The sequence below is a fragment of the Pongo abelii genome, chromosome 11 (genome assembly GCF_028885655.2).
Source record: "Pongo abelii isolate AG06213 chromosome 11, NHGRI_mPonAbe1-v2.0_pri, whole genome shotgun sequence".
Lineage (NCBI taxonomy): Eukaryota > Metazoa > Chordata > Mammalia > Primates > Hominidae > Pongo > Pongo abelii.
Genome location: NC_071996.2, coordinates 67,483,628 through 67,505,970, shown reverse-complemented (window position 1 = coordinate 67,505,970; position 22,343 = coordinate 67,483,628). Strand labels below are relative to the sequence as shown.

General features: G+C 38.8%; 1 protein-coding gene across 1 annotated transcript in view; it reads left to right on the top strand.

Moving 5' to 3' along the window:
- Positions 1-3,497: 3,497 nt before the first annotated feature.
- The window catches only part of SLC38A11 (solute carrier family 38 member 11), a 60,680-nt gene continuing 41,834 nt past the window's right edge, over positions 3,498-22,343 (top strand). Inside the window, exons 1-6 of the mRNA XM_002812531.5 lie at positions 3,498-3,855; positions 4,363-4,477; positions 6,323-6,397; positions 15,908-16,042; positions 16,999-17,064; positions 22,097-22,203. Coding sequence (XP_002812577.2) covers positions 3,817-3,855; positions 4,363-4,477; positions 6,323-6,397; positions 15,908-16,042; positions 16,999-17,064; positions 22,097-22,203 — 537 coding nt within the window. The 5' untranslated portion in view covers positions 3,498-3,816. The remainder of the gene's footprint in view (positions 3,856-4,362; positions 4,478-6,322; positions 6,398-15,907; positions 16,043-16,998; positions 17,065-22,096; positions 22,204-22,343) is intronic.

Sequence of the window (22,343 nt, the reverse complement as noted above, 5' to 3'; positions counted from 1 at the left end):
GACCACCACGGAGCCTATATCCACAAAAAGTAAAAAGAACAACACATACATACAGAGACACATATAATATTAGGCTGGTGTAAAATATTAGGTTTTGCCATTACTTTAATAGCAAAAACTGCAATTACTTTTGTACCAACCTTGATATATTGAAAAAAAATCTTTAAAATAAAGTTATCACTGGGAGTGGAAATAACTGAACATTTAAAATTTCTCCTTTTTATTTTATTTTCTACTTAAAAAAACCCAAACATTTTTCTTTTGTAATTAAACAAAAAGGAAAGGTTTGGACAGAGATCTGTGGTCAATGGGATGGTGAAAATAACTGTATTAATCAATAGATCAACTTGGTCAGATTTGATATCTTTAGAATAATTTTTCTGATTCATGGATAAGGTATATCTCTCAAATTTATTTAGGCCTTCTTTAATGTACCTTGATTGTTATATTTTTCTTTGAAGAGATTGTGTACATTTTTCTCTTTGGTTGGATTTATTCCTTAGTATTAGATATTCTCTGACACTATTATATACTTTTTAATTACAATATCTAGTTGTTTGCTGTTGCTGTAGAGAAATTAATATATTTTTAGTCTAATCTTATACTAATCAGCTCTCTAAACTCTCTAATTTTTTTCTCTTAGATTGTTTTGGATTTTTCTAAATAAACAATTTTATCATCTAAAAATGATGACCATTTTATTTTTAGCTTTCCAGTTCTCATACATCTGATTTCTCTTATTTCTTATTACTTTAGGAACTCCAATATCAAGCTAAATGAAAGTCACAATCATTGATTTTTTTCACTTCTGATTAAATGGGAATGCTTCCAAAATTTCCCCATAATGAAAATACTTTGCTATAGTTTATCACTATCAGGAAGTTGTATTATATTTTTGATTTACAAAGCTTTTTCAAAATCAAGCATTCAACATTATCAAGTGTTTTTCCTGAATATAGTGAAATAATAACATGGTTTTTTCTTACCTGCTAATATTGGAAATTATATTTATAAATTTTTTGTTAATTAAACCATCCTTTCATAGTTGGACTATATTCAACTTTTTTATGACATTGTTAACTTTTCGTGAACAGATAGATTCAATTTGCTAATATTTTCCTTGGAATTTTTGCATATATATATTTTTGAGTAAAATAGGGTATAATTTTTCCTTCTCAATGCACTTGTATCAGGATTAAGATTACTAATATTAAAACTGTAACTTCACAGAATTAAAAAAAATTTGAAAGAGAGAAGATGGGAGAAGATATGTACAAAACATATAACTGATACAGGGTTGCCACCCCAAATATATAAATTGTGCTTACAAATCAATAGAAAAAATTCACAACCAAAATCAAAAGGGCAAAAAAAATGAAATTCACAAAGAGAACAATGGAAATATTTAATTACTATATAAAAGATCTTCCACCTCAATGTAAATTAGGATAAAATACAAATTTATACAATAATTATACACCACTTAAAAATCCAGCAGAACAATTAAACTTAAAAAATAGATTAAGTAAGTCCTGGTGTTGCAGACAATGTAGAAAAACAAGAATTTCACCTCTGTTGGTAGAAGTGAAATTCATGTTATCAATTTGCAAAGCAATTTAAAAATATTTAATGAAGGCCAGGCACAGTGGCTCACACCTGTAATCCCAGCACTTTGGGAGGCCGAGGAGGGTGGATCACCTGAGGTCAGGAGTTCAAGACCAGCCTGGCCAACATGGTGAAACCCCATCTCTACTAAAAATACAAAAACTTAGCCGGGCGTGGTGGCAGGCACCTGTATTCCCAGCTACTCTCCTGAGGCTGAGGCAAGAGAATCATTTGAACCCAGGAGGCAGAGGTTGCAGTGAGCCCAGGTCACACCATTACACTCCAGCCTGGGCAACAAAAGCAAAACTCCATCTCAGAAATAATAATAATAATAATAATAATAATAATGAAGTTGAAAGTGTGCATGACCTACTACCTAACACTTCTACATCTAGAGAAACTGTCACTTTTATGCTCCGGAAGAGTGTAAAATGAGAAACAACCTTAATATCTTTCAGTAGGGGAAGGCTGACTTAACTGTTAGATAAAATGAAAAAAAAAATCTGCATATATCTACATCATACATGCTGAAAACAAAAATGCCAGTGGAAAAATAACATGTACAATATGGCACCATCTTTGTAAATGTTGAAAACACAAAAGCCAATGTTATATATTGTTTACAGCTATAAATGAACGGATTAAAATACAAAGCATATACAGCAAAGATAACACTAACTTGATGAACCAATGACTCCAGGCCTGAAGGCCTGGGGAAAGGAATGGAGAAGGCCAAGGGGGTTCCTATTGTGACATTGTGTTTACTTTTACAATTTGAAGAAAAGATGACAGCATGTTAACATTTGATGGCAGAGTGTATATAAAGTTTATAAGTCTTTTGTTTTCCCACGGTTTTTAACTTTTTCATAATTATAAGTAAATATGTATGAAACAGAACCTCTTTAATTAGGTACAGTTGGCCTCTATATCCCCAGTTCTGCATCCATGCATTAAACCAATCCCAGATCAAAAATGTAGTTAGGGCTAGGATGGATGTGTCTATACTGAACACATATGGACTTTTTTCTTATTTCCTAAACAATACAGTATAACAACTAGTTAAATAGCATTTACATTGTATTAGGTATTATAAATAATCTAGAGATTATTTAAAGTATGCTGGAGGATGTGCCTGGGTTACGTGTAAATACCATGCCGTTTAATATCAAGGACCTGAGCATTCCTGGATTTCAGTACCTGCAGGGGTTCCAGAACAAATCCCCTATGGATATCAAGGGAAGGCAGAATTTGGTAAGTATGATGGCATATCACCCTGAAACTGTTGTCTCATGCATTCTGTCTCTGATATTGAATACTCTCTGGGCTTGTTGCTTCATCTGTAATGTAAGAGGACTGAATAGGTGTTCATTGAAGATTCTTTCTAGCTCAGACACTGTAGGTGCCACCCTTTTCCCAAACCCTTGTACTCCTCTTTCCCTTTTCAAGGTTCATTACCTGAATCCAGTAACAATCCACCTTCATTTTCTCTATCGCTTTTTCTGAAAAGTTACCGGGAAGCGTTTGACCAAAGCATGCTCAGTAGTCAAGTTTGCTAAAACCCTAGGAAAGTTTTTTGTTTTGCTATTCATTTTCTTATGAGTCTTTCCATTTCCATTTACAATAAAAGTCCCAAATTTTCACTCGTCGTCTCTGCCATTGACGAGGGGTAGCGAGGAGGAGTGCTAATAGGGAAGATGTCCCATGGGCCCAAGGGTGCTTCTGCGTTCTTACCTGGGCTTCAGACTCCAGCAAAGGAGCAGCTAACTTAGGAACGGAGTGCAACGAGGCGGTCATAACTCTGTGAAATCTGGGCAGGGCAGCGTGGGTGGAACAAGTTGTCCTCTGCAGCTCCGGGGAAGAGTAGCTCTCCCTGTTCTCTGAGGGAGGCGGGGGTGTGGAGGGGGGAGGCGGGGATACAGGGCTGCCCGGATCAGAAACATCCTGCAGCATCTCCGCATCCGGAGGAAAAATATATTTGTCTGGGCGAACTCCGGTGGAAAAGCGCCCCAGGCTGCCACAGCCTAGAGATCTTGGGGCTGCAGCCCTTGCGGCCTGCCGAGGGAGCCGGGGGCGCCGGTGGAACTGGCTTCCCTGCAGCTCTGCGGCTACACGCGGACCTCGGCTGTGTGCGAGGTGGCGGAGGAGGCTGGCCGGGTGCGAATCCGTACCCAGCCCCAGCATCTTCAACCTGCTCAGGACCACCGCTCAGCCATGGGCTACCAGAGGCAGGAGCCTGTCATCCCGCCGCAGGTAAAACTAGCGACTGGGCAGGTTCTGAAGCCAGTTTTCCGGAAATTTCATTCACCTTGCAACAGGTCAGGTCACCTACCTTCACCTGGGCTCTTGGTTTAGCACCGCGAAAAGTTCTCTGGGAGAAAAAGCTCTTGGTTTAGCACCGCAAAAAGTTCTCTAGGAGAAAAAGTTTTGCCTTAATCTGACTTTTTTTTTTTTTTTTTTTCCTTAACAGGCGCTTTAATTTCACAAAATCACGTCACTGAATTCCTAACAGATCCTGTATTTAGCAGCTGGGGCAGCTGTAATCTGGAAATTTTAGGATGGAGTTTGCTTACCAAGCTCTGTTGAATTACTAGCTATTATTGTTATTCTTTATTTCTGTTATCCCGGCATTATTTTATTTTCATTAGTGACATTACTTATTATTACTAGAAAATCGTGCGAGTATCCTGCATTACGTATTTGTTACTTTTCTAATTTTCTGAACTAGTATTTGCTTATAATTGCTATTTTATCTATTAGAGAGATCTAGATGACAGAGAAACTCTTGTTTCTGAAGATGAGTATAAAAAGAAAACCTGTCAGTCTGCTGCTCTTTTTAATATTGTCAACTCGATTATAGGATCTGGTATAATAGGTAAGTGTATTTTGTTTTGGTTTAAATTTTAAGTGAAAGGGCAAATTTTAAGACTCGCTACACTGCTAGCGTTCATTAATTATTTTTAAAGAAAAAAAGACTTAAATAAGAAAATTGGGAATTTTCTTTCATAAAAGCCTTCCTTTTTTTCTAGTGTAACAGTATGTATGCGTGTCTTTTATGCTGAAGATGGGGCTGTAATTCACACTGTTTCCACAGTTGAGAGCATCTTCCACATGTGGTAGATTAAGGTGACACTGCATATGGGTGGTGGTGAATCATTTTTCTGTAGGCTGCGTGGTTGATTGCTAGTGTTACCGAATGTACTTTTTCCACTTACTGAAGGGTCCATCATTATTTGAATCATCTTTCTTTAACTTTCTAGAAGTATAAAACTTCCAGATATTTGTAAATGTTGGAGGTGAAAAGTTTAATATGAAAACATACCAATCTTACGAAAAATTAAATTCATACATTCTTTACCTATCTATACAATGTTAAATTTTAAAGTACAAAATTATTACAATATATTAATTTTAAATATCATTTAGTCAACAATGCAAATTTGTTAATTGAAAATGTGTATAATTTTCGTAATAAAGGAGCCATACAATCAGAATTTAAATAAATAGCTCAGATTTTCCCACTGTATTAGAAGCAAGGGAAATTTACTGAAAAAAGTTAAAAGTACATTGCATTATAGTAATAAAAGCAGCTATACTTTCAGTGGTTATTATTCTTTTTGGTATCTGAAAACACTCTATCTCAGAAAAGACAAGAAGAAAACAAAATCCTGCAAAATGCAATACTTTTTGAGAATACAATGTTTTATAAAGTTGCAACATTTTTGTTTCTGTCATCACCTTCTGAAAATTAAACATTTATCTGGATTGAGTTACTTTTCTTACTCTTGAGTTACTTTGCTTACTTTTCACAAGTTAATATGGTTCTTGATTTTACATTTTTCTATGGATAGTCTTTTTTTTTTCTCCAAATGAGACATAAAATAGAGTTACCTGAGGTAAAGTAGAAGGAAACAGGGACAAAGACTTGTTTACAATTCTACCTCCATGTACCATGAAGATATGAGCAGCTGTGCTTAGAAGAATTCTAGAGCTAATTCCTGATGTGAACTTGTTAAGCTAAGCCATGTCAGCAGTGCTACACAGTACCACTACTCAGCAGCTTGTTTTCTTCTCTTTAAGGGAAAACTTTTCAGAGAATAAAAATTCTGACTGCAAATATGTTAACTGTGTTTATTTTAAATATTTTATTGTCCATAATCTAAAGTTGTCAATTTCCCCCAAAATTATAAGAAATAATTTATGTACCCCTTTGAGCATTATAAAAAATACTTTCGCCTTCTCATTTTTCTCTCATTTTTTTCCTGCATGGTAGCCCCATTTTGACTCCAGAGTCTGTCTTTCTTAATATTTCATAACCCTTCTGTGCTCCTTATTATCCTTCTGTTTTCTTGGCTAACAGGTAAGGAAGGATTTGAGGTAATGACTTTCCACATATTGCAGGGCTATGTCACTCTTACCCTGAAGTAAACGTTGTTTGTGTGAACTGGCATTTGTTTTTCATTTGCTGCTTTCTAATTCTTATTCTGTCACCTCAGAAACTTGCTCTCTTAACTTGTCCCTAAGCTAATTACATTTTATTCTGAAATAAGTATTAATACCTAACATTTAATATTAATACTGTCCTATGTGCAACTTACAAATATGTCATATAAGTATATAAATTGACTTTACCTATTATATGCAGAAATTGAAGGGGGGAATTTCTGTGTTTCTAGCTTTCTTGTTAATGTGAAGGGCGGGGCATTTTATGTTTTTTCAGGATTGCCTTATTCAATGAAGCAAGCTGGGTTTCCTTTGGGAATATTGCTTTTATTCTGGGTTTCATATGTTACAGGTAAAATACTATATAATTTCTTATTTCTGCAACTTCAACTGTGCAATAACTACACACATACACACACACACACACACACATGCTGCAACTGAACTTCCTAGTTAATTAAAAAGTACATCAAAGAATCCTAAAGAATTTAAGCATTTATGCCTGAGGAGATTTACTTTTCTTACTAATCCTTTAAACAGATTAGAAAAAGTAGAAGAGCATTATATATTACCAAGCCTAAATCCTTTTCATGTGCCTTTTTCACTTTTTGCAGAGAGTAGTAGATGGGGAAGTCATTTTAAAGCTTCATTAAGGCTAAGAGAAGACTGTGCTCTGAAAGCGCAGATAGCAGGTCTTCGTGGGCAGGTGCGTGTGAATGAGCAACCTTATTCAGCTGTTGTTTGTGCAGGTAGAAATGAAGCTCTGGTGATCAACCAGCAGGGCTCATCAAGCCTCTCCGCCTGGCTTATGCCTGCCCAAACTCGCTGCCTGCTACTATCTTTAAATGCAGCAATAAGTTGCTTCTGTATCACATCTTCTCTTCTGCTTCCCCTTCTTCATGTAAATAGTTCATTCACACCCACGTTTTGTCACTCTCCCATTTAAATGCAGGCTTTACAACTCATAATCATCTCCTTTTTTTGTTGTCCTCATCCCCGCCTTGTCATCCCACCATCTCACCTTATGACAAACACGGCGTCTTTCCTCTACCTTAGGATCACTGTGAAAGAGGTGGCAATGATCAAAACCAGACACCTCTCACAGGAGTTGCTGCTGTGGTGGATTAGATGCCCTTTTACCAGCTAGTGCAAAACACCTCAGCTGCCCTCTGCTCTGGAGTGTTGCCCTGGGCCTCAAGGGGGTCTCCTTGCCTCCACGAGGGACCAGTGTGTGGTACAGTTGGAGCTCCAGGGCTCCACCACCGCAGTACTTGCTGAACTCTTTCCCCTGCCCTGTCCTCTCATTCCCCTTCTTCTGGAGCACTTCATCCATAGACCCCTTGCCCAAGAATGTCTGTCTCAGCTCTGCTTCTAGACATCCTGCCAAGTTGCCATCCCTCGTAAAACCTCAGGCTTCCAAGACCTGCCCAACACTCAGCTATTTTTTCTCAGGCTGACAAAGAGAGAGTAAAGCATGAAATAGTTTTCAAATTCAAAGCTAGAGAGGCATTGAGCTCCCTGTCTTCTTTCTACCACCTCCACCCTCAAGACCTAAACTGCTTCTAGTTGTTACAGCTCTTAATTTATAACTTAAGACCCATAAATTAGCAGCATGGGACCTGTAACTTTGTGCTTATTAAGAGTTGCTGGTGTTTAAAAATTGCAGTCTACTTATTGGGGCATTTATTACACTAAAAAAAAAAAATCTCATTCAAGGATTTGTCCCTGTCATTCTTAAATTTCCTGTTTCCCATCAGCACTGACAAATAATTAATTTCCACCATAATCACTATGGTTTATTTAAGTGCATCGTAAACATTTACATACATTGTAAAGAGGTAGGTAGAAAAAATTTAAAAATATGCATCATCCACAAGTTCAGGACTTGAGAATGAACAGTATACTAAAGCCAAGTCGTATTATACATAAATAAATCATAATGTGAATAACTTTTTCAACTAATGCCATATATAAACCTATAACAATAACTGTGAGAAGTCCTTTGCAAATTCACATATTGCAAATTTACTTATTAGTGGAAATTACTAACTCATAAATTTACTTGCATGATCCAAATTCTGAAATAACTGATAAATAAAGGATGACCACATAAAAGTGAAAAAAATATAGGCTGATTCATTTTTTTTCTTAATTAGGCTTTTAAGAACAAAATCTACATGTAGGGTATAATGTTGAATTTTTCTTTAGATTGGAGCTATAATTAATCAGTGGTTTGCCTCTAGAATTATTATTTTGCCTTTTAAGGCCACTAATGAGGTATGTTCAGTTCAACAGCAAGTTTTTCTAAGTTCTGTTTTCGTATTGTGAAATGTTGGGGAACAAAAAGAATTATAAACATTTACAGCAAATAATTCTAATTTGCTTTAATATTTTCAAATTTGTTGATTAACATAAAATAATTTTTATTGTCTGAGCATACAAAATTATTTAAAAGAAAATTCCTCTGTTAAGTAACAGATTCATTCATGAATTTTTTAAAAAGTTGCATACAATATATTTAAAGGGAGATCAAAATATTATAGTGATTAATACTTAAGATACCTAAAACTTTTAAGGGAATATATTTGTAGCCTGTACTTTATAAGCAAATGAAAGCATTTACATTTATTATTGACTAAACTCTTAACACATTTTTACCTTTAAGCGATCATTTTGAACTTTTATAAAATGCTCAGTGTTCTCATCCCAACCATACCCTTCTTCAGCAAGCCTTCATACCATCTCTGAAATTGGTTGCCTCCTCTCTGTGACATAAGTATATAAATTGTATATAAATTATATAAGAATCAATGAGAATCAAGGAGGAGAATCAATGCCAACTCCGTTGCCAGTAACTTCAGACCTTGGCTAAGCCATTTTAACCTACTGAAGTCCAAATTTTCTCCTCCAAAAAAGTAAAACATGAACACCTATCTCAAAAAGATTTCACATTATCGCTGCATTATTCTCAGCATCTAGCTCTTTGATTCTCCTTGGCCAGGGACCTGCTGTTCAGTTTTCCTGCTTCCAGCATCTGTCTACTTTCTCATCAGTCCTCCATACTGCTGCAAGTTATTTTTATAAAACCTCAGCCTGAACTCTGTAAACTCCCCTAATCAAAACATTCCGAGACTCTGTAAGGACAACAACAACAAAATATTGCATTTAAATTCCTTCATAGTTTGGCCACAGTCTGCATTTTTAGTCTCATTCCAATTATTCTAACTGCTCTCTCACTCTGTGACCAACAGTCACATGCAGACGTTCTCAGCCATCATGGAGAATTCTGTCACCCAGAGAGAGAGGATAAGCTTTCACACCATCTTCCCATTGACAGTCCTTCTGCCTGACATTCCTTTTCTTCTCTACCTGGTGAAACCTTGTTCTTCCTTCAACGCATTATTCAACTTTTTTGTGAAGCAGTTCCTAATTTTAAGCAAAGGAAGTAGAATTTATTGATGTCTCCTTTGTGTTTGCAGGATATTTTAAAATCTATTAATACTTCTTAGGACTGGGCACGGTGGCTCACCCCTGTAATCCCAGCACTTTGAGAGGCTGAGGCACGTGGATCACTTGAGGTCAGAAATTCGAGACCAGCCTGGCCAATAGGGTGAAACCCTGTCTCTACTAAAAATACAAAAATTAACTGAATATGGTGGCTCGCGTCTGTAGTCTCAGCTACTCAGGAAGCTGAGGCGGCTGAGGCAGGAGAATCGCTTGAACCTAGGAGGCAGAGGTTGCAGTGAGCTGAGATTGCACCACTGCACTCCAGCCTGGGCAACAGAGCGAGACTCAGTCTCAACAATCAATAAATAAATTAATTTAATTAAATAAATAAAAATATATTTATTAGGTCATTTATCACATCAAATTAGAATCCGATGGGTAAACATATAGCAATCCTGCTATATTGATCATTGATTCATTCAGCAAATATATACCGATCACCAGTGTGCCAGCTATAGCAATGAGGAACATTATGCCTGCCTTTTTGAAGGTCACAATATAGTGTGTCAAGCAGAAAAAAAAAACAAACCATAATTATACCACTTTATAAAAAATCCCTCTCCCTCTCCCCCTCTCCCCCTCTCCCCCCTCCCCCTCTCCCCCTCTCCCCCTCTCCCCCTCTCCCCCTCTCCCCCTCTCCCCCTCTCCCTCTTCCTCGTCTCCCTCTGTTGCCAAAGCTTGACTGTACTGCCGTGATCTCGGCTCACTGCAACCTCCCTGCCTCGGGCTCCTGTGATTCTCCTGCCTCGGCCTGCCCAGTGCCTGGGATTGCAGGCGGGCGCCGCCACGCCTGACTGGTTTTTGTGTTTTTAGTGGAGACGGGGTTTCGCTGTGTTGACCCGGCTGGTCTCCAGCTCCTGGCCTGGAGTGATCTGCCCACCTCGGCCTCCCGAGGTGCTGGGATTGCAGACGGAGTCTCGCTCACTCAGTGCTCAATGTTGCTCAGGCTGGAGTGCAGTGGCGTGAACTCGGCTCACTACAACCTCCACCTCCCAGCCGCCTGCCTTGGCCTCCTAAAGTGCTAAGATTATAGCCTCTGCCGGGCCGCCACCCAGTCTAGGAAGTGAGGAGCGTCTCTGCCTGGCCGCCCATCGTCTGGGATGTGAGGAGCCCCTCTGCCCGGCCGCCCCGTCTGGGAAGTGAGGAGCGCCTCTGCCTGGCCGCCATCCCGTATAGGAAGTGAGGGGCGTCTCTGCCCAGCTGCCCATCGTCTGGGATGTGAGGAGCGCCTCTGCCTGGCCGCCCCATCTGGGAAGTGAGTAGCGCCTCTGCCCGGTCGCCCCGTCTGGGAAGTGAGGAGCGCCTCTACCCGGCCGCCACCCCGTCTGGGAGGAAGTGAGTAGCGCCTCTGCCCGGTCGCCCCGTCTGGGAAGTGAGGAGCGCCTCTGCCCGGCCGCCCCGTCTGGGAAGTGAGGAGCGCCTCTGCCCGGCCGCCCCGTCTGGGAAGTGAGGAGCGCCTCTGCCCGGCCGCCCCGTCTGGGAGGTGAGGAGCGCCTCTGCCAGGCCGCCACCCCGTCTGGGAGGAAGTGAGGAGCGCCTCTGCCCGGTCGCCCCGTCTGGGAAGTGAGGAGCGCCTCTGCCCGGCCGCCCCGTCTGGGAAGTGAGGAGCGCCTCTGCCCGGCCGCCCCGTCTGGGAGGTGAGGAGCGCCTCTGCCAGGCCGCCACCCCGTCTGGGAGGAAGTGAGGAGCGCCTCTGCCCGGCCGCCCCATCTGGGAGTGAGGAGCGCCTTTGCCCGGCTGCCCCGTCTGGGAAGTGAGGAGCGCCTCTGCCTGGCTGCCACCCCGTCTGGGAGGAAGTGAGGAGCGCCTCTGCCCGGCCGCCCCGTCTGGGAAGTGAGGAGCACTTCTGCCTGGCTGCCACCCCGTCTGGGAGGAAGCGAGGAGCGCCTCTGCCCGGCCGCCCCATCTGGGAAGTGAGGAGCGCCTCTGCCCGGCCGCCCCGTCTGGGGGGTGAGGAGCGCCTCTGCCTGGCTGCCACCCAGTCTGGGAGGAAGTGAGGAGCGCCTCCGCCCGGCCACGCCATCTGGGAGGTGAGGAGCGTCTCTGCCCGGCCGCCCCATCTGGGAAGTGAGGAGCGCCTCTGCCTGGCTGCCACCCCGACTGGGAGGAAGTGAGGAGCGCCTCTGCCCGGCCACCCCGTCTGGGAAGTGAGGAGCGCCTCTGCCCGGCAGCCCCGTCTGGGAGGTGAGGAGCGCCTCTGCCTGGCTGCCTCCCCGTCTGGGAGGAAGTGAGGAGCGCCTCTGCCCGGCCGCCCCGTCTGGGAGGTGAGGAGCGCCTCTGCCTGGCTGCCACCCCGTCTGGGAGGAAGTGAGGAGCGCCTCTGCCCGGCCACCCCGTCTGGGAGGTGAGGAGCACCTCTGCCTGGCTGCCACCCTGTCTGGGAGGAAGTGAGGAACGCCTCTGCCCGGCCGCCCCGTCTGGGAAGTGAGGAGCGCCTCTGCCCAGCCGCCCCGTCTGGGAAGTGAGGAGCGCCTCTGCCCGGCCACCCTGTCTGGGAGGTGAGGAGCGCCTCTGCCCAGCCGCCCTATCTGGGAGGTGTACCCAACAGCTCCAAAGAGACAGCGACCATCGGGAGCGGGCCATGAGGACGATGGCGGTTTTGTTGAAGTGAAGGGGGGGAAGCGTGGGGAAAGGAAGGAGAGATCAGATTGTTGCTGTGTCTGTGTAGAAAGAGGTGGGCATAGGAGACTCCATTTTGTCCTGACTAGGAGAAATTCTTCTGCCTTGGGATGCTGTTGATCTATGGCCTTTCCCCCAGCCCCCTGCTCTCTGAAACATGTGCTGTGTCAACTCAGGGTTAAATGAATTAAGGGCGGTACAAGATGTGCTTTGTTAAACAGATGCTTCAAGGCAGCATGCTCTTTGAGAGTCATCACCACTCCCTAATCTCAAGTACCCAGGGGCACAAACACTGCAGAGGGCCGCAGGGACTTCTGCCTAGGAAAACCAGAGACCTTTGTTCATGTGTTTATCTCCCGACCTTCTCTCCACTATTATCCTATGACCCTGCCATATCCCCCTCTCCGAGAAACACTCAAGAATGATCAATAAATACTTAATAAATTAAAAAAAATAAAAATAAAAAAATAAAAAATACCATAATAAAAATATGTACATGATGACAGAGACTGGCATTTAACCTAGCCTGAAAAGAGCAGGAATGTTCTAGGGAGGAGGAGATACTTCCTCTGAGTATTTATCAAAAAAAAAAAAAAAAAAGTGAGTTAGCAGAGAAAATGGAAGCAGATGGAAATGTGGGAATGCAAAATGCAACTGAACAAGTGATTTAGTCTGGCTAAAGTGTAGGGTTGGTGTTTGCAAATGGAGAGAGGGGAAGTTGGAGAGGTTTGCAAAGGCGGATAGGAAGCCTCTCATGTAATGATAATCATTACCACTTCCTGAGCTAGATGCTGAGCATAATGCGGTCGTAATGTGAAATCTTTCTAAGGTAGGTGTTCATGTTTTACTTTTTTGGAGGAGAAAATTGAGACTTCAGTAGGTTAAAATGACTTAGCCAAGGTCTGAAGTTACTGGCAACAGAGTTGGGATTTTAATTAAGCTCATGGATTTTGAGGCCAGACTACTACGGCCTAAGTCCTGATTCTTCTTCTACTACTTCTGTAGAGATCAATTTACTTAACCTTCATGCCTCACTTTTCTCATCTGTTAAATGGGTATGATAATAGCGCCTACCTCTGGTTGTTGTGAAGATTAAAAATAATTAGTATTTTTAAAGTATTTGGAAAAAGACCTGTCACACAGAAAAGCATTGTGTAAGCATTTGCTAGTAGTTTGTGGTTGTTATCATTATTATCTGACTCCAAATACAATACTTTTCCCACCGTCACATGCAGCTTGTCAAAAATAAGTAGAAATAGCGTTAGTTCCCACTCAGCTTTTATAAGACAGTAGGCATTGCGGTGGACATTAAACACCATGATCCTCACACCACTCTTCAAGGGTGCCATATTGCCTTTCTTTACAGATGAGCTCAAATCTTTCACCCAAAGTCACACAGCTAATAAATAATTTTTATCCAAAGGCATTAGTGGGTCTCCCTGAAATATTTTAAGCAGAAGGCACAATTAGATTTATAGTAATCTATGGCAAGATCCACCTAGTGGAGGGAGAATGTTGAGAATGTCTTGGTAGGAAGGAGAAATCAAAGGTGTCTTGGTTGGGGGCCAGATTGGTGGGTAAAAGAACTATTAGGGGGTTATTGCAGTACTCCAGACAAGAAATTATGAAGGCCAAAGCTCTACCACAAGGCAAGTTAAGATTACAAATTAGGGGCTACATTTGAATATTTCTGATGCAATAGTTAATAGACTTAGTAACCACAGGAATATAGAAAGTAATGAAATAATTTAATGATTAATAAGATAAGTCTGGGGAAATTCTCAAGTTTCTGTTGATACTAATTACAGATTGGAGAAATATGGATAGAGAATCAAATTCCAGAACCAATAACCAAATTAGAATTTATATATTTTAAAATTAAGATGCCTATGAGATCTTCAAAGCAAAATATTTATTAGGCAGCTGGCTGTAGAAGTCTGAAGTTTTGAAGGGAGTCTGAGCTGGCAACACAAATTTAGAGGGTACTAACATCTAAATGAAAATTGCAACCACAGCATAAGTGAGATGACACTAGTACATCTTGAAGGGTGAGAAAAAAGGCCGGGCGCGGTGGCTTACGCCTGTAATCCCAGCAATTTGGGAGGCCTAGGCGGGTGGATCACCTGAGGTCAGGAGTTCAGGACCATCCTGGCCAGTGTGGCAAAACCCCGTCTCTGGTAAAAATACAAAAATTAGCCAGGCATGGTGGTGGGCACCTGCAATCCCAGCTGGTCAGGAAGCTGAGGCAGGAAAATCATTTGAACCCGGGAAGCGGAGGTTGCAGTGAGCCAGGATGGCACCACTGCACTCCAATCTGGGTGACAGAGCAAGACTCCATCTCAAAAAAAAAAAAAATGAGAAAAAAAAGTCCAAGAATCCAGGACTTGAGCAGAGTAAAAGAAACTGGTGAAAAATTGAGTATAAATGACCAAAAAAGTAGGAAGAAAACCACAAGAAAGAGATATCACAAAGGCCAAAAGAGAATGGTTGAGAATAAAAGGAATGATCAACAACGACAACGAAAAACAGTGTTCCAAAAGAGCAAATAAGAGTAAGATCTAGGAGGTATCAATTGGATTTATCAACTTGGAGATCATTGATAATCGTGTTGAAAGAAGTTTCACTGACATGGGAATCAGGGGAAACCATATTGCAATGGCTTGCATTTTAATGTATTTCCATATTACTTAATGGATAAAAATGAGAAAGAAAAAAGAGAACAAGTATCTCACATTGTGCGTAGCTGTGCACCAAATACAACTGCAGTGTCTTTCTGTAAAAAACATTGAGTTAAATGAAAACAATGAGGGCAACTGACTTTTCTTATGTAATTTCTGTATATATCTATCTTTAACTTCAATTGAAGTTTCTTAAAATGTAAATTTTTTTTTTTTTTTTTTTGAGAGGGAGTCTCACTGTGTTGCCAGGCTGGAGAGAAGGGGCAGAATCTCGGCTCACTGCGGCTTCTGCCTCCTGGATTTGAGCGATTCTCCTGCCTTAGCCTCCCAAGTAGCTGGTACTACAAGTGTGTGCCACCACACCTGCCTAATTTTTGTATTTTTAGTAGAGACGAGGTTTCACCACGTTGGCCGGGATGGCCTCCATCTCCTGACCTCGAGCTCCGCCCACCTTGGCCTCCCAAAGTGCTGGGATTACAGGCGTGAGCCACTGTGCCGGCCGAAAATGTAAATTTCAACAGCAAAATTTCATAGAGTGTCTCTTTCTTAACCGTAATAACTATAAAATAAAGTTACTAATTTTGTTATATTATAAAACAAATGCTCTGACTCTCCTAAATGTATTGTTTTCTAAATGCTACCACACCTTTAATTCTGTCTTCACATACTGAATACCCATTAAATACTTGATTACCTACATCCTATTCCTTGACAATTGAGCTTCAACCTGATAATATTTGCTGCATTGGTTACATCAGAAAAGTAAAATGGAACACTGGCAGTTTGACTCGAGTCTGTTTTCTTTTCTGTCCTGTTCTTTGCATGATTATGTTAAGTATATATTTGCATCTTGATTGAAAAATATGTAACTGGAAACATTACTGTTTAATAAAAGGTAATGTTTTATGAAAAGAAAGTTAGCCTGGCTCTGCTAATACTGCAGCATTAAATTAAATGCTTCTTTAAAATTTCCCTTTTCCTCTATGGTAATTAAGTTAAAACATGAAAAATATTTGTATTACATGTAATCTAACATTTAATTGATGTTCTTGCCACAGACTTTTCCCTTGTTTTATTGATAAAAGGAGGGGCCCTCTCTGGAACAGACACCTACCAGTCTTTGGTCAATAAAACCTTCGGCTTTCCAGGGTATCTGCTCCTCTCTGTTCTTCAGTTTTTGTATCCTTTTATAGGTAAGTTGACTGTGAAGATAAATATTGCAATTATGTGCATAAGCATATGGTCATTTCTGAATAAAATACTTTTAATAGTCATTAAAGAATATCACTATAGCAGTTGAAATCTTTCCTAAATTAAATGTTTACTTCTTTAACCATTTTCTTCCTTATTTTCTGGTCCTTTTGATTTATTTTCTGACTATTTCTTTTAAACAAAATGAGGGTTATTTTCACTGGGTTAATGTTTGAGCTTTCTGTACTTGGTAAAAAATTAAATTATCTAGAATAAAGAGTGAACAAGAGAAATAACACATTTCTAACAAGGCTCAATACTTTAAAAAAAAAAAAAGCAAAGGATTTGTGGAAGCTGTGTACTAGGCCAATGTGCTATTTAAAGTTTATACCATAATGGTGAGAATGTCACCTAGCACTTCTTAAAAAATGAAATGTTAATATTCACTAATGGCCAAATTGACTTTATTTTTAAAAATCAGTACTATGGAAGGTATTGTTCAAACCACTAGTTCCATATGTCTCCACAGAAGGCTAAGAATAAATTTCCCAAAAAAGTCTTACTTTTTTAATGGAGGGGATATATTAGTGTCTTCAAATTTTTCTATTATTATTCCTCACTTTATGCAGTACATGTGTTCCTGAAAAGGGGTTTGGAAACTGAACTTTAACAACAAAATAAATTGCATTTTTAATAACTACCAAAACTTGCTACTTAAAGGTATTCTGAGATGAATCAACTTGTAAAGAGAAAATCTTTTTTTAATACAAATTGATACTCTACCATAGATCTCTCGTCCAGTTATCTTTAAAGTTGTCCAAATTGGTAATCATAATATACGTTTGAAAGCAGTAGGATTATGCCAATATTTGGGAAGTAATAACTGATTGCTTTCAAAATATTTAGGATGAAATATGAGATGGCTTATTGATGACTGTTATTTTAATTATGTTTTTAGCGATGATAAGTTACAATATAATAGCTGGAGATACTTTGAGCAAAGTTTTTCAAAGAATCCCGGGAGGTAAGTCAAAATAAAAATTGTGAGGGTTTAAATATATTTATTTTATATAGTTATTTATAGTTAACATGGTTCATAATAATTTATAAATAAAAAATTTGAAAGTGAAATTATTGGATTACTTCAGGTATCTCACAATTTCCATGATCCATTCTGATCTTAAAGTTTTGATCTACTTTTATACATAATTTAGTTCTTATTTAGCTGTTTGAAAAAATGTTGTTACATGTTGTTACTATTTATATATTTAGAATACTTTATATTTTAAATTTTTTATGCTTCATATCACCAGCTCTCTGGGCTAACATTTTTTCATGTACTATTTAAACTATGTGATTTCTTAAATAAGCAAGCAGACTATTTTCCCCAGTATTTGTATTAAGGTGTAATTTAATACAGTAAAATTAACCCTTTAAAATCTATATTCTGTGGCCAGGCATGGTGGCTCACGCCTATAATCCCAGCACTTTGGGAGGCAGAGGAGGGTGGATCGCTTGAGCTCAGGAGTTCAAGACTAGCCTGGGCAACATAGTGAAACCTCGTCTCTACAAAAGGTACAAACATTAGCAGGACATGGTGCCTATACCTGTGGTCCCAGCTACTTGGGAGGCTGAGGTGGGAGCATCACTTAAGCCCAGGAGGTGGAGGCTGCAGTGAGGTGTGATCGTGCCACTGCCCTGCAGGTTGGGCAACAGAGTGAGACCCTTTCTCAAAAAAAAAAAAAAAAAAAAAAGAACCAAAAAACTATATTCTGTGAGTTTTGACAAAGGCATATAGTCATATAAGCACGGCTGCAATCAAAATACAGAATGACAAGCCAGGCACAGTAGCATGTGCCTGTAGTCCCAGCTACTCCAGAGACTGAAGCAGAAGGATTGCTTGAGCCCAGGAGTGTGAGCCACATAGAGAGATTCTGTCTCTAAAAATAATAAAAATAATGCAGAACAATTCCATCACTCCCTCCAGTTTTCCCCATTTCCCTTTGTAGTCAAACCCTAATCTCCAGCTCCCCCTTCAAACCTCCTGATGAGATTTCTCTCCCTACAGTTTTGCTTTTTTCAGAATGCCAGGTAAATGACATCATACCATATGTAGCTTTTTTGAGTCTGGCTTCTTTTGTTTAGAAAGGTGCATTTGAGATTCAGCTGTGTCTTTAGATATATCAGTAGTTTGCTCTTTTTAACAAATTATTTCTGAGAAGCATTTCATTTTATGGATGTACAATAGTGTATCTATCACCCAGTTCAGGGACATTCGTGTGGTTTCCAGTTTAGGGTAATTACAAAAAGCCAGTGTGAACATTCTCAGGCAGACCTTTTCAACATATTGCTACAACTCCATTCCCTGTTCAACTTTTCACTATGTCATGGTTTTTAGAATAATTCAGAGATCATGTGTCTTTTTGCTTTGAAGAGCTTCTCATCCAAGCTACATAATCCCCATTTCATTGTGACACTCTCTATGGTTGCTATTACAGTTGAGGAGATTGATGCAAAAACACCTTTCCTCTTAGTGCTTGAATCACTCATTCCAGAGAGATACAAAACAAAATGAAACAAAACCTAGAGCTAGAAAGTACACCTATTCCTCACATAGGGTTTAGTGGAACTTGAGATCATGGAGACATAGCTATCAAATCACAGACCCACTAATGACCAGTTTTGTGACCTTGAGAAGGTTAGTTGTCCTCTTGGAGTTCCAGTTTCCTCATCTCTAAATTATGAATCAGAATATCATGTGCTTCATAGAATAGTTGTGTGAAGCAAAAGAGGTGAGACAGGTAGTTCCTAGCACACAGTAGACTTACCCAGTACTATCAGCCATTATTATTGTTACCCTGAACTGTCTGTAGCTTCTGTGCCAGCCCCCAAACCCCAAAGCATGAATGCATAAGCTGAGGCCACATGAGTGGATAGAATGCTAAGGGAAAGTGGTCAGAATATAACACAAGACATACAATTTAATCTAAATTATGTAAATTTTCTATTTGCATATACAAGTAAGAAAAAATAAGAAAGAAATACATTTACATATAAACTGTGGTTATCTTTTAATCCATGGGATTTTTGTGGGGATTTTTCTTTGTTATTTTTCAAGGTTTTTCTTAAGGGTTTTTCTTTTTTTCTTTCCTTCTCTCTTTTCTCTTTTTTTTTTTTTTTTTTTTTTTGAGACAGGGTCTCACTCTCTCACCCAGGCTAGAGTGCAGTGGCATAATTGGCTCACTGCAGTCCTGACTTCCCGGGCTCAGGTGATCCTCCCACCTCAGCTTCCCAAGTAGCTAGGATTACAGGTGCACACCACCACGCCCGGTTTTGTAGAGATGGGGTTTTGCCATGTTGTCCGGGGTTTTGCCACGTTGTCCAGGCTTGTCTCGAACTCCTGAGCTCAAACAATCTGCCCACCTCAGCCTCCCAAAGTGTTGGGATTATAGGCATGAGCCATCTCACCTGGATTGCAAGGTTTTTCAAAAGAAGATTACTAATTTAAAAATGTATTTTATTACTGTATTTTCCTATTCAAAAAGTAGCACCGATTTATTTGAAAAATATTAGAAAACACAGACAAGCAAAATGGAGAAAATAGAAAATACTAATAACTTCTTCCTCTTGAGACAACCAAGTGGAAACCATCCTTTCAACCCCCTCCTGTTTTTCCTCGTCCTTCCTTCCTTTTTCCTTTTTAATGTATGCTTTCAGAGTTTTAAGAATACATGTAATTTCAGATATTCATAAGAATAATATAACATCGTACATCTTGTTCTATAACATGCTTCTTTCTCTTAGTAATATTTTAAGAACATATTCTCATATCAAAACATAAATATATATATACTTTAATGGAAGTTCAGTATTCTTTACAGTACCTACTGTACAGTTAGAGTGACCATAATTAATTTAGCTTTCCTTGATAGAAATATTTTGATTCTTAATTTTTATTGACTTTTAATTATACGAACAACGTATGAATAACACTCTTCATAAGATATTACGGAAAAGGCTAATGGTCCTTTGAAGCCCTCTTCCTGGTTATCAATTTTGTAATAATCAAAAATGACTTTTAAAAATGTAGGTCATATGGCAAAGAACACAACTTTATTCTTACAGCATCTTCACCATTTTGGGGTGTGACAGTTTATAATGTTCACTCTGTTTGTATATCTTGTGAGGCATAACATTATGCAAGAGTATTTTTAGAAGTAGATACTATAAAATTCTTACCAAAGCTCTATTTTTATTCTGAAATATATCACTAATGTCTTAAATTGACAAGTAGGCAAATGCTTATACTTTTCTCTGGTAGCCAAAACCTTGGCTCTTGATATAAGCCAAAGTAACAAGAAATGTTGGTATAAAAAATAGTATGTTTACATGCTTTTAAATTTTTTCAAAAATTTTATTTTCAAAAATTTCAATTTTCACCTTTCATTACTGTTGTTTAAACATTTAAAATGCATACTTGGATGCATTTTTGATAGATCCGTATAGGTAATAGATCTCATCATTAGAGCATTAGTGAAAAACGTCCTTTATGCATATGGGATCCTCAGTTATTAAGCTCCTACCTGTTGATCATAGCACCCTGTGTCAGCATTTATCTAGCCCTTAGCAACTTCCCAGTGAAGCAAAAGGTTTAAAGGGTAAATAGAAATAGATACACAAATAATTTGGTTCCAATTATGTTCACCACAAATATGTAAATAGTGAGTTCAGGGATTTTGGAATTGATTTTCCTGTTTTGTTGTTTTAATTCTTAATTTTATAATGACTATTTAGTTATGGCTGATTTCAACTAGTCCATTAATGTTAATAATTAAATATTCCATTCCATATATAATATATATACACACACATACACATATATACACACCATATACATATATATACACTACATATATAGAAAATACTAATAATCTAATAATCATATATATAATACATATATGTGGTAAAAATTTATGTCATTTTGAAATTTCTTTCTTGAAACTTTCTTGTAAGTTTATTAGCCATCTAAGAAAATTAGTGTCATTGTTTAGGATAATAGCTTTTATTTTCTTACCACAATCATTCACTTATTTAAGACTGGATCTTTATAGACTTTAGACTATGCAGAAATTGATGCACAATGACTTGGTACCACTGAAGACACTGTAACAATATAACGACATGATCTCTGAGTGAAATTTAATATGAGCTAAAAATTTAAACAATAGTGTCTTCATTGAAATAGATATATAGCTCCTTAAGTGACTATTTTAATTAGCAGAGCTTTTAAAATATATAAATCCTTGTATGTTTCATTTCATGTTTAAAACTTCTGTTTATATGTGATTATACACACAACACATAATTATATATATGATATATATGTATATAATTTTCTATTTGTATTTCACCATAGCCAAGAATCTGCAGTGTCTCAGCTGCAGCAGCTTCACTGTGACTTCTTCCCTATCCAATATGTTGCTTCTGCCATTCAGGGATACCACTTTTTTCTTGACAAAAGTATAGAAATATATTAAATATTTTAATCTAAATCTTTATTTTTGAAATTTTGTTAGAGTATTACTGTCCAAGTCTCTTGCGTATAGGAAAAAAAAAAAACCTTAGAAAATGCATCATCCTCCTATAGCTTACTTTCTACCTGAAGGATTTTGTCATTAAAGAGTTTTGGGCAGGGAATGACATAATTTTTTTACCTTAGAAAAGGGATTCTGTAGTTTCTGGGTTAAGAGTATACTCTAAGAAGACAAAAGAAGGCAGAAGCATGAAAACTGTCAAGGAGGCTAGTAAAATAATTTCAATGTGAAATATTATAACATCATTTGAAGTATAAGTCATCCTGAAGTTTTTTTGTGTTTGTATTTTTGTGGTTTATTTTTATTTTTACATGTTTTTATGGAGAGTATTAACTCAAAATTATTGTCATTGAGGTAGTATTTATGTTTAAGTAATTTTTATAATTAAATGCTGGGCTATTTAGTGTGTCACCAATGTGTTACTTATACCTGTAACATTTAATAATATTTATTGTGTTTTAGTTGATCCCGAAAACGTGTTTATTGGTCGCCACTTCATTATTGGACTTTCCACAGTTACCTTTACTCTACCTTTATCCTTGTACCGAAATATAGCAAAGCTTGGAAAGGTAATTTTTACACTTTAAATGGGCATAGAAATGTACCTTGTTGCCTGCATAATCTACTGTCTGCTTGGCAAAGTTCTTAATTACGGTATTCATCTTTAGTATCTCCTGGTTTACTTAATGCTTATGCTAGAGTGAACTGT